This window comes from Meleagris gallopavo, chromosome 1, assembly GCF_000146605.3.
Source record: "Meleagris gallopavo isolate NT-WF06-2002-E0010 breed Aviagen turkey brand Nicholas breeding stock chromosome 1, Turkey_5.1, whole genome shotgun sequence".
Lineage (NCBI taxonomy): Eukaryota > Metazoa > Chordata > Aves > Galliformes > Phasianidae > Meleagris > Meleagris gallopavo.
Window position 1 is genome coordinate 32,483,801 of NC_015011.2, and position 12,136 is coordinate 32,495,936.

The window sequence follows — 12,136 nt, forward strand, 5'->3', positions numbered from 1 at the left end:
TTTAATTATGCAGAATATGTATTTGCATGTTGCCATGCGCTCATCTGAGCATGTAGTATATTAGCTTAGGCACTGTTGATATTATTGTATAAATATTTTTCATGTGCAAACACTGTTCAGCAAAGCTAATGTAATTCCCCAGAATTTCACAGGTGTATTCAAATGATGGTAAGGCTGCATGGAGTCTTCCCGTGCTTATGTTGGGAAACAAACAAAAAGCATGGAAATTTTAGGTTTCGTTTTTTGAAATTTAGCTGTTTTGAGAAATAACCTTTATCAAATCTTAAATTCAAAATCACATATTTTAATTATGCAGTCATCTTTGTCTGTCTTTCTGGGAAGTCTTGTTGGATTGGGATTCAGATGGAGGGGAAATGGTTCTCTTTGGCAAAGCTTTTCATGTTTCTTTCTTCAGTCACTTTCATGTTTCTGCTGGCACAGACTGGCTGCTTCTCTGGTTGGTGCCATGCAGTGACAGCACAGTTCTCCGAGCAGGAATGTTAAGTCCAAGGAAATGTGGGAAGGCTTAGTGTGTAAAGTACACAGAAATATGAAACAGAATTAAAAGGGTCACTTATACTTTCAAAGGCAGAAAAGGAACGTTTTCAATTGTTCGGGAAAAACTGTTGAGTTTATTTTGGTATGCAATGTTTTATGGAGATTTCCTTAATTGTATCCAGGGGTTTATGAGGTATTAATGAATTTAAAAACTGGAAAGAAGCCATTTGCAGTGTAATTTGCATTTTTAACACAGAACTTACCAGTAATTTTAGTTTTGAAAGGTAAAGCACCTATATGAAATGTTCAGTTTGACTTGACTGCATTAGAGAGCATGACTTTGGTGATTTGTGCTGGATGATTAAGAGGAGAGTTGGTCCCTCGCAGTGATTCATGGTATCCCTGCTCCATTGCTGGCTCCTGAGCATCCCTCGGGCTGCTGGCATGGGAGGGAGGGTGGTGAGGTGCACCACAGTGCTGCTTATGGGGACCAGGGGCCATTGATGCCAATGGAGTGTCATGTCGGGGAGTGCTGTGGGTACTGTTGGGAACAGAAGGCTTATAGAACTTGCATGCAGTTAACTTGTACAGGGAATTCAGGACACAAATTGCATGAGAAATTAGATTTTGTTCCAAAAATATTAGTAAAAGTGTTAGCTTACAAACTGAAAATGCTACTACCTGACTTGAAGAACAGTGATAGAATTCATGTGCTGTGTACCATGTCAGTTTTATTAACTGGATTTAATTGCTCAAGTGTTGTGTATTAAACATTGATACTGTTACTAATGTTCTCAGTTCCTTCAGCATTTCAACCTGATGAACGAGACAAGTTATAATACATCAAATGAGTTGTTTCACATATGGAGGATGTACACAAACTGCTTGCCAGTTTGTTTTTTTGCTTGCTACTGACTTTTCTTTGCATTCATAAGACTGAAAAATAATACAATGAAAACTGCCTTCTGAAAATCAGAACCATCAAATATACCTCTATCTGTACTGTTCTGGGAAGGAATTTCACTTCCATATTAACTCTGCTTACTGAAAATGCTGCAATTTTATTTTTTTTTTCTTCAAGACTGTACAATTTTATTTATCTTAGATATGTTTATTTCTTTGCAGATATTGATGTATGCAACAGCATCTAAACTACTTATTTTCCTTCTACAGGCTGCTGAATCAGGAATAATAAAAGTGAAAACAATAGCTGCACGGAACACTGATATTTTGGCAGGTAATTATTTTCAGTGCAGTGGGAAAAACAAGCTTGTGTTATAGATCAAAATGTTAAAGATACGTCCTGGATATGTGCAGTAATCCTAAATGCCTTTTAGTGTGTGCAGTATCAGTGATACTATATTTGTAGGTACCTAGCAAAAAAACAAGGAATACTGAGAAATTCTACTTCTGTATCATGCTCATGCTATATTAATGCTGCCTGAGCAAGGTCTCCATTTTCAGTGACTGTTCTAAAAAGTAATCATCCACTTAGAAAAATATGAAATTATCGAGCTTCACATTCCCCATGTCTTATTCACTGCCACAGCTGTTGTTGAGTGCTCTGTGTGGAGTTCTGCAGAACCTCATCTGTGTGTTTACTGTAAGAGTCTAGCCTTTGGAGACTTGTACCTGGCAGGCAAAAATCCATCTTAATCAGAGACAAGGTCATTCAATTTAAGATGTACTGTTGCCTTGAGGGATAGGAGATATTTTGCGAGTTGCAGCTTTGTAAGTGCTTAAAGCAGTTATCTCTGACTTGCCTCAGCTGTGTTAAATAGCATGTAAATTGATGGCTTTTTACCAATTGCTGGTAAAATCTTTGGGCAGATTTGAATGTCCCTGTGTTAATATCTGCCCCAGCTGTAGTCCAACTTCTTTACAGTACTCAATTATTTGAAAGGTCCAAATGAAATAGATGCAAAATTACTTCTTAGTTTGAGGTATGCAAATCAAATGTTGTTAAGGAGGCACTTTCTAGAAGTATTTGAAATAGCAGTCCCATCCCTCAATATTTCACTTTAATGCCTCTTTTTTATTTGTTTATTTTCTTTGTTTTTACTGCTGTCATGAATGCTGACATAAGTGGAAAAACTATGCCAGGTAATGTCAGCTATGCATCAAAACACACAAATGAACGAGAGAAATCTCCAGTCAGCCATTTGGGAAGCTAGCAACATTCTTTGACGTATAACTGTGTAAAGATCTTTACATTTTAGAAAACTATATTTTTAATTTCCATTTCAAAGTGGGAAGATGTGAAGAATTATTAGTTTAAGGCATGGATAGGCAGTCCTTTATCTTTCTGAGGGAACGCCTTCAGATTGTTGGTTGTATTTTGTTATTAGTTTTCTTTTGTAAGGCTTATACTAGAATGTAGTTAAAATTTGTTTCGTTCATCAAAACAAAACTGTACAGGCTTGTTTCTTTTAATAATAGGGTAATGACTTCTTTTCCCATTGAGACATTGAGGAACAAAGGGTAACTTACGCTGTGCCTGCGCATTATCCTGCTAATTTAAATGCAATGCATTAAACAGTCTCAGCTCTTTATGGACTCCTGTATTTTTTATTTTATTTTTTTAAGAATCAGTTGTAACCAGATCTTGTAGAAGAGTTAATATCCAGATCCCTGTTGTCTCCCACCTGGTATTTAATATTATTTTGAAGGAAGTTAGCACATATACATTAGCTGAAAAAGACTACTATAGTTGTGAAGTCTTGTGGAGTAAATATTTTTGACTGTTAGATGATTTATTAACATCTACCAGACATTCTGTTAATCTAAAAATATATTTTCATTAGGATATTATTATTATTTGCCATAAACTGTTGATTCACTAAAACAGGTAACTATATCAGATTTTTTAAAATAAGCTGACCTGATATTTTCTTGAAGCTATACACTGTGTGGAATTATAATTATTGGGAAAACAGATGCAATTTTAAAATGACAAACTTATTGTGATAATACAGTAGTAATGCTATGTCTGGTGATACATTTAGCTTGCCAGAATCCTGAGGTCTCTGATGTAACTTGTTTCTTTCTCTTGAAAAAAGTTGGGTAGTTTCAGAATCTTCATTCTTGGCGGTCTGCACGTGCTTTGGAGTTTATTTATGTGACCTTGAGTAAATCCAAAGAGAAGTCAGCTTGTGATTTATAGCATGGGAGACAGATGTGAGAAATTATTTCCACGTGGCTCTGAGATGTTCTGTTTTTAGATAATTCATGCTTTTGCTTTTAAAAGTCTTTTAAAAAGATTATGACCTTGCTGATGGAGTGAAGTAGTTCTATTTTCCCCAAATTTCTTTTTGATGTGGTTCGTTATGATAGATGTCTTTTTAAATAAAATCTTACATAATTTTGGTATGGCAAAATGGAAGCACAGCTGGATATAAGAACATTTTTGTGTATTTTAAGATTGGAACTCATGTGGTAGTTGATACCAAACTAGATCTACCAGATGTTTATTTCAGCTTCATAAAGTAAAAGTACTTGTACAGATCCTGTTGATTTTAGTGGATTAAAGAAAAAATACTGTAGAAAATTTGTTTCTTTTTAATCTCTGTATTTACTGTTGAATCTCATGCAGTTTTGCCATTCAGAACTCTGTCATGAATCTTAAGTGTTTTATCTTATCTTTTAAAAAAAATGTTTCTTCTTTCTATTTGATGGTTTGAATTTGTTGGTGAGTCAGAAATTTGTATGAGTAAAGAAGCATTCGTGTCCACTTGTGAGTGAGCTCTGTTGGCTTTGTTGTAGGAAACAAAGCAGCTTAGCCATTTTTTCATGCTGACACATGCTTAAAATTACATCTTCATTCACATTTATGCTGATGTTTTATTATTTTTGGTGAGGCATTTGGTACAAGATCAGCCTCTTTCAGTTGCGCACGAAGTGGCTGACTTGGACTGTATATGTGTCGGTGTTACCCATACAAGCTACTGCCTTATAAAAATTGGTATCCTATTCTTTGCAGAGAAACTTGTCAGTCATGTGCTTCGGTTTAAAATATCATTAAAATACATTTTTGTAGCTTGATGTTTGGGCTTTTTTTCAAATCGTTTATAGTGATACTTAATAATAGACCTTCATGACAGCCAAACTTCAAATTCTTCAATAAAAGATTATAAAATTGATAAACTTCACATTTTTATGTGAGGATGTATTTTTTCTTTCTTTGTGGTAATATTTGTATTCTAAACATGTTTGTTATTAGAGATAGCTAGAATGCATGGGAATGACATTTAGTGTAAGTTCTTCACAATTGTCAGCCACGAGGATATTTTTAGTATCTGAAATAAGGATGTGGAGCTAAAGTCTTAAAAGTTTGCATGAATCAACAGTGCTATACAGGAAGCAGAAAAGCATTCATTGGTCTGGGTGTGCATTGCTTTGATCTTTCAGAAATATTTTCTTTTTTAATTTTATGAAGCTAAGCTCTTATTTCTAGAAATGCTCTTACGGGGAAAACATTTTTTAAAATGTCAGTGTGTTATGTTGTATTAATTGTGAAGTTTTATCTCCTTAAAAAAAAAAAGTTTCTAAAACTTGTAATTTTCATGAAAATACTTCTCTTTAGGAAGCTACCCTTTCACATTTAAACACTGGTTAAAAAATTCACAGCCAGGTGTGTGTATCCAGGACACGTGTCCAGGATTCTCCAGCTGTTTTGTTGATGGCATTTTGCTCCTCTTCTTCTTTTCAAGTATTTGGCATGTCTTGTGCCACACATTGTATTGCTTTTGAATACAATTCTGAGGTGATGCAGAGCAGAAGGAAAAGGCTCCTGGAAAGAGAGTGGTCAGCGCTGTGCAGACAGCGAGAGCTTTGGTGTAGGTGGAATCTTATAATTTGTAACAAACCAAATTGGCTCTAAGTAGACATTTTGGATTTGGAATGTTGCTCAAAGACAAAATGTTGAAAAAGGATAGAAGATATTTGGAATTAGAGCATTAATGGTGGTTATGGAGGCGTGCCTTGGCAGCCCGTTGCCTTTCTTCATTTGGCTTTTCCCTGTGGTACAGAAGTAACTCCCAGATTTCCAAGACTGGAGATTAAATTTTCATAATAGCTATGATTAACAGATTTTGCACTGTATTCTTCAAAGTATTAAAAATTGACTCTTGCCATGTCTCTTTTCAAAAGCATTGAAAGAGAACAGCTCAGAGGTAGTTCAGCCTTTTCTCATGGGTTGTGGAACAAAGGAACCAAAGATCACTCAGCTGTGTCTAGCAGCCATACAAAGACTCATGTCCCATGAAGTTGTTTCAGAGGTAAGACCAGTCTTTACATAAATTCCTAAGTGTTTCAATGTGAGTAGCACAGAGCCCAAACTGAAGATGAGTTGGTTTTTTTGTGGAGGCTCTTTATGTTACACTGAACACAGTTTGCAAAATATATTGCTCATTTTGATTTAAAAATGTAATTTCAAAGAAAACCTTTTTCATCGCTAAAAAAAATGCGGAGAAAAATAGTAACTTCTAGAAGTAATTTGTGAACATTCAAAAAAAGCACTTTAAGTTTGCTTTCTTGTAGCACAGGAGCAGTCACTGATAAAGCTGGTTAAGACTGTATCCATGAAATTTATTCTATGTGAAAACGCTCTATATTGTGTTTGTTGCGTGTTATTTTAAAAATAAAATAAATGTATACGTATTTATTGCAACATGAGGTGATATATTATGGCATTGCCATTAAGTGTGTTAAGAAGTTAGTGAAAATAATATATTTAAATATTTATTTGTGTTTGCATAGTATAAAATTGTACTGTTATTTCTCTGATATGAACAGAAAATAAAGAACCCACTTGAATTTGGACCACACATTAAGAGATTTCTGTGATATTCAGTTATATATGATTATGAAAGTGCTATTCTGACAGGTGTACACATGATATAAACGAAATATAAACATCATAATTATTGACACAAAATGATTTCTTTTTGGTAGGCTGCTGCAGGAAACATTATAAACATGCTTTGGCAACTGATGGAAAATAGTCTTGAAGAACTTAAATTGCTTCAGACAGTTCTTGTTCTTTTAACAACCAATACAGTTGTGCATGATGAAGCACTATCCAAGGTAAGTATATGTTAGTGCCAATTATAGTATTTATAATATCCAAGAGGAAATCTGAGAAGAAGTTTTATGTATAAAGCTCTTGGAAATAAGGAAGAAGAGGGAGATACCTTGATTCTTTTGACTCTTTGTTGGCTTTATACTGAACCTTGAAAATAGGATTTCTTTTATCTTCCTTTTCACTCTGTCTTTTAATTCCTCCACTATAAAAATTCCTAACCTAATGGGAACATTAAATAAAAAACACCAGGTAATGCTTATTCTTCTGGTTTACTAAATTTGTTTTCTATGTGTTCAAACTGAAATAAGTGCACATAGCACAGCTTAAGCTGTCACAAATGCAGCAAATATTAGAAGCTGCCCCCCACCCTGCCTTAAATCTACCACTTAAGTAGTGCAGTTATTGCTTTTTCAGTCAGAACTGAAATAATTTTATGATACAGTTTTAAACTTGTACTGCTTTGGATATTGTGTTCCAGCTGAAACAAAACAAAACAAAAAAAAGTATTCTGATCTCGTTATATTTGTCATACCCATCTGCAAATTATGAAGCTCGATTTCTTGATTCTATATATGTATTCTTTTTTTAACGTAAGGAATTTTTTTGACAGATCATTGCAAACTTCCATATTTGTTTTCTTTCCCTTCTGTGCGTTGGTTTAATATAGGACAGTTTTGTGTTTCCTTGAGAGAACAGAATTCAAGAATATTTTTAAGGCGTTCTGCTCTGATGAAGGGATTTGAGTTTTTCTTTCCTTCAGATTTTGAAGAAATATCTTCTCAGGCAGTTAGATGAGTAGATACTAAAAGTGTTATTAATCTAAGCAATGAAAGGAAAAACATGAAAAGAAATGAAAGCTGGGTTATAAAGGTCTGCTGAAGGCAGAAAGATAATGGAAAAATGTGTAGAATGGAAATTTACTGAGGATTGGAGGATTTGCTGGTCTGTCCCTTTTGTCTTGGGTATTTGCACTATGGCAAAGACTCTACATCACCAACGTGTTTCTTTATTCCACATGAAGCTCATTTTCCATATTAGATGCTGTGTTCTAGGGCAAAAGAATATTTTTTGAAGAAAATGTTTATCATTTAGAATGTAGGATTCTCAGTAGCAGATGTTCTAAAGCAATGTGTGGTAATGTTATAGATTGAATTTAGGCTGTAGAGGGAGGCAAATGTTCGCATACTATGATTACTAGAAAATCTAATTGCTGTACTGCTAACAAATTGTTTACAGCAAAATGAAAACTAGTGTGTTTTAGAACTATATGGTCAATTTTGGGTAGGCTTTGACTGAGACAAGAAAAAAATATTTTTGACACAGCAATATTCATGTTTTTATCCAAGGCTTGGAATCACTAGAGTTTCTCAGTTAGTCGAATATAAGCCTGAATTAATATGAATAAAATAATTGATTGGTTTGTTTGTTTTTCCCCACAAGATTATTTGGAGAACTGTTGGAAAGGTTTTTTTTCCATGTTGAAAAGTTCATGAAGAAAATGAGTTTGAGGCAGATGTGTGTTAAATATTCATGTTTCAGCCTGAATGATTGAAATTATGAAAATTACTGGTAAACCTTCTTGTAGAGGCCCTTAATATGCACCTTGCAGTTAGATTAACCTGCAAGTAATGCAACTTTCTTCGAAAGTCCAGAAGAGTATGATGTATTGCATAATCTAAGTGGAGTCCATAGATGGTTTACAAAAAAAAAAAAAAGGAAGTAAAAGAAAATTCTGACTCTTGTATGGCAGCATATGGCACCGTACCTGGGTGTGGCTGAAGTTCATGAAAGTGCAAGGATATGAAATAAAGGTAGAAGAGTAAGAAATACAGGTTTTACCACACATGCAGATGTTAATCTTCAAAATTCATTATAAGACCATTAAGTATTAAATTATGTGTTAGATGTAATAACAGATCCAATGGCAAACAATATTCAGGTCATTGCCTGCACAATGGCACATCAAAATATGCACCTTTGGAGGAGCGATAGCAGCCCAGCCAACGTGGTTATTAAAGTGCTGTGATTTATATAGTAGAGGAACTGTGTAAAGTTATTTACGTTTTAGCTTTGAAGTTGCCTAACCTTTCTGTAATTAACTGTATAACCCTGATGTCCTTATTGACCTTAATGTTCATACAAATTGTTTTATGTAGTTGATTACTGTGTATTCTCAGTATGATGGTTACTGTTTTATTGGTGCATTGTAGCATCTTCTGTTATTACCACTTCTAGTTTGCTTTTAGGGAGGATCACTAAAGAGAATTTTGGCTAGAATAATCCATAAAAGTTATTCTGGTTCTTCAAATTTAAAGTGATTGAACAAGGTATTTTCAGGCAACTTTTTGATAAACGATAGTGGAAAATATTCCCCGGTCAGCTATCTTGACTTAGCTAAAAGATGAAGATTTACTGCTGTGAGGTGATCTATTTATTTATTTATTTTCAGGCAATTGTACTTTGCTTTCGATTGCACTTCACAAAAGATAATATCACAAATAACACTGCAGCAGCTACAGTGCGACAGGTAGTTACTGTGGTGTTTGAGAGAGTGGTTGCTGAAGATGAACGATACAAAGGTGGGCATACTTTTTCCTCTGCTTGCTTGTTTTAGCCTGTTTCAACAGACATCAAATGTTTATCTTTTTCAGATAACGTTATAAGAGATCATAAGCATTATTCATTTTTATGGTCTTTTGTAAACTGACTTGTATTTACGAGTGATGAAATCCTCAGTGCCAATCCAAGTCAGTACTATATAGAGAGATTGATATAAAATAAGAAATTAATTTTTTTTTTTTTATTTTTTTCCCCAAGTGTGAGAGCTTATCTGCAGGTTAGTATTGTGAAGGAGTTTGGGGTGAAGGAGCCATTTAAAGTGAAGATAACTTAGAACACTCAGCGTGGAATAGGCCACAATAGTGGTTCTAAAGAGGGCATTTATTGTAAAGAAGAGCTTGGTATTCATGATCTGTGGTATTCCATCTAATCTCTATTTCTGTAGAAATAATAAGCTGTTGAAGAATTACCTGGCCATTCTTTTAGAACCTCTTTGTGAGAACACTTAATGTATACTTGATTTTGAACAGTTCCTTGGTTCACAAAACTGATTTTTGTTTTCACACAGACATTATTGAACAGCCAATTGCAGTTCAAGGAAATAGTAACAGAAGATCTGTCAGTACACTGAAGCCATGTGCTAAAGATGCATATATGCTTTTTCAGGTAGTTGGGCAGCATATGCTTACACATTTGCAGTTATGATTGGGTGCTCTCTGTCTCTGTAAGAAATTTCAGATATTTGTTTTTTGGCATATTGGTGAGGTCCTTAACTAGAGCTTCAGGCCTTCTTGTATGTATGTATTATAATTGGCAATAATATGCTGTATCCGAGAGGGATGGTTGGAAAATGAAGACAAAGTGGTGTAAGAAAATGTTTTATTATAAATCTTAAGTATGCATGTTGACATTTAGTTTGAAGTTCTTATTTGCTTTAGCCACACACTGCTACCATAATTATACTTTTTGTCTTTAGTAATGTATATTAACGTAAAATGTGTAACAAAAAGTAAAAATTGTATTCAGCATGCCAATAAAAATACCTTGGCTTTGCAAGTCACTAATCTTGAGGTATTTTTGAGGGCAAGAACAAACCGAATTACTACAAGGATACCAGAAAATAAATAATTTCTTTTTTCTTTTGCATAAGAACTTAAGTAAAAGATGTATTTGAGGAAAAATTGCTTTGAAATTATTACTTACCAAGGATACAGTGTGTGTAGATTTTGTTGTAGACTCAGGAAATTATTACAGCAAAGGACTCTGAAGAAAATCTAAATGTTACTGTGTTTCTTTTTAAGGATCTTTGTCAGTTAGTTAATGCTGATGCTCCTTACTGGCTTGTTGGTATGACAGAAATGACCCGAACTTTTGGCCTTGAACTTCTTGAGTCAGTCCTCAATGACTTTCCACAAGTGTTTTTACAAGTGAGTAGTTGTCAGAGAGAAAATTAGGAAGTCTTTTCTTCACGTGTATAGTAATATTTACACATCATTAAGTCTTTAATTTAGCATGAATAACACTTTCAAAAGAAACAGACTATTACATGTTTGATCTTTGAGTTGACGGAGAAGTAGTGTGTGCTTTTTGACCACCTTTTTTTTTTCTTTCCATCACATTCAGTTTGTGCACTCTGTGGAACGTGTTGCTCTGTTTCATATTTTATTTTGCCAGTTGTATCCCCTATGAAGTTGTATTTTCCTATCTTGAATTATTTATGAAACTTTTGATGATTGAGCTGTGTAACTTAATGAGAACATTGACTTTGCAACACTTGCAAAGTAGAAGCAATTATAACTCTGATTTGTGTGCATCTACTGCATACTAAGGCACCATAATCTTACGGTAGCATATTTTAGCAGATGTTGTCTAAATTAAGAAGCTTAATATGTAAAAAATGATGTACTGGCAGACTATTGTTGTTCACAAGATATAGGAAGAGGAGTGCAAATATATACCTGAGAGTGTGATTTCATTATGCTTTTTGGGAACTTTACAATAGTATCTGTCACTCTTTTCATTTCATTAACATTTAACTGATGCCAGGATTTACATGACTTCAGAGTCCCTGATCTTAATAGTGCATGTAAATAAGATGCATAATCAGTGCTACTGATGGCAATTGAAAAATATCTGTTAATAATTTGTTTTGAACATGAATTTTTCTTTTCTTTCAGCATCAAGAATTCAGTTTTCTTCTTAAAGAAAGAGTATGCCCTCTCGTTATAAAGCTCTTCTCCCCAAATATAAAATTCAGACAAGGTTCTAGCACATCATCTTCCCCAGCACCAGTGGAAAAACCATATTTCCCCATCTGTATGCGCTTGCTGAGAGTAGTTTCTGTTTTGATTAAGCAGTTTTACAGTTTGCTGGTAAGAAATGCATTCAAATTTTCTTTATGCAATCCTGTTTTGCCATGTATATGCCATTGCTGTGGTAAATAATAGCATAAGTTAATAGCTGGGAAACGTTGACTTGTACTGAAAGAAGAAAAGTAAAAATCATCTTTCTCTTATAGATATTTGTGTTTACCTGTATGATACACATGATTTTGTTAACTGTAGACTTTCATAAATTCTTAGAATAGGTTAAGTGTTATCTTTTTTGTAATTGACTGGTTTGGTTAAGTCAGTTTTGATCTTATATTGTTTACCTGGCTTTCAATATTGTTGACTGCTGTGCTTTGTCAGTAATTACTAAGAGGCTTTGGACCTCTGTTGCTAAAGCTGTTGACAGAATGTTCATAAAAAACACATGTTCAACTGTTCTTTACCTCCTAACTGTTAGGCATTTAACTTAAAAAAAAAAAAAAAAAAATTACTGTAATTTTTACATTTGTTTACTGTAGCACATTTATTTTGTTGAAATATCTCTGAAAAATTTTAAAAGCCTTTAATACAATTGCATATGTACTGTTATCTTGTCAAAACAATACTATGAGTATTAGGCATGGTTTTTGCATGTTTTTTGAGTAAATGCTTGTTGAAGTGTAATTGT

At 34.0% G+C, this 12,136-nt stretch overlaps 1 protein-coding gene across 2 annotated transcripts in view; it reads left to right on the plus strand.

Moving 5' to 3' along the window:
• The first annotated feature begins 1,647 nt into the window (after positions 1-1,647).
• Positions 1,648-12,136, plus strand: part of MON2 (MON2 homolog, regulator of endosome-to-Golgi trafficking) — a 56,447-nt gene continuing 45,958 nt past the window's right edge. The window contains exons 1-7 of one of the 2 annotated variants that reach the window (XM_019612957.2): positions 1,648-1,735; positions 5,647-5,774; positions 6,451-6,582; positions 9,030-9,159; positions 9,708-9,805; positions 10,441-10,566; positions 11,317-11,511. In XM_019612957.2, coding sequence (XP_019468502.1) covers positions 5,688-5,774; positions 6,451-6,582; positions 9,030-9,159; positions 9,708-9,805; positions 10,441-10,566; positions 11,317-11,511 — 768 coding nt within the window. In that variant the 5' untranslated portion in view covers positions 1,648-1,735; positions 5,647-5,687. The remainder of the gene's footprint in view (positions 1,736-5,646; positions 5,775-6,450; positions 6,583-9,029; positions 9,160-9,707; positions 9,806-10,440; positions 10,567-11,316; positions 11,512-12,136) is intronic. The other variant, XM_010707696.3, reaches the window with a different exon arrangement.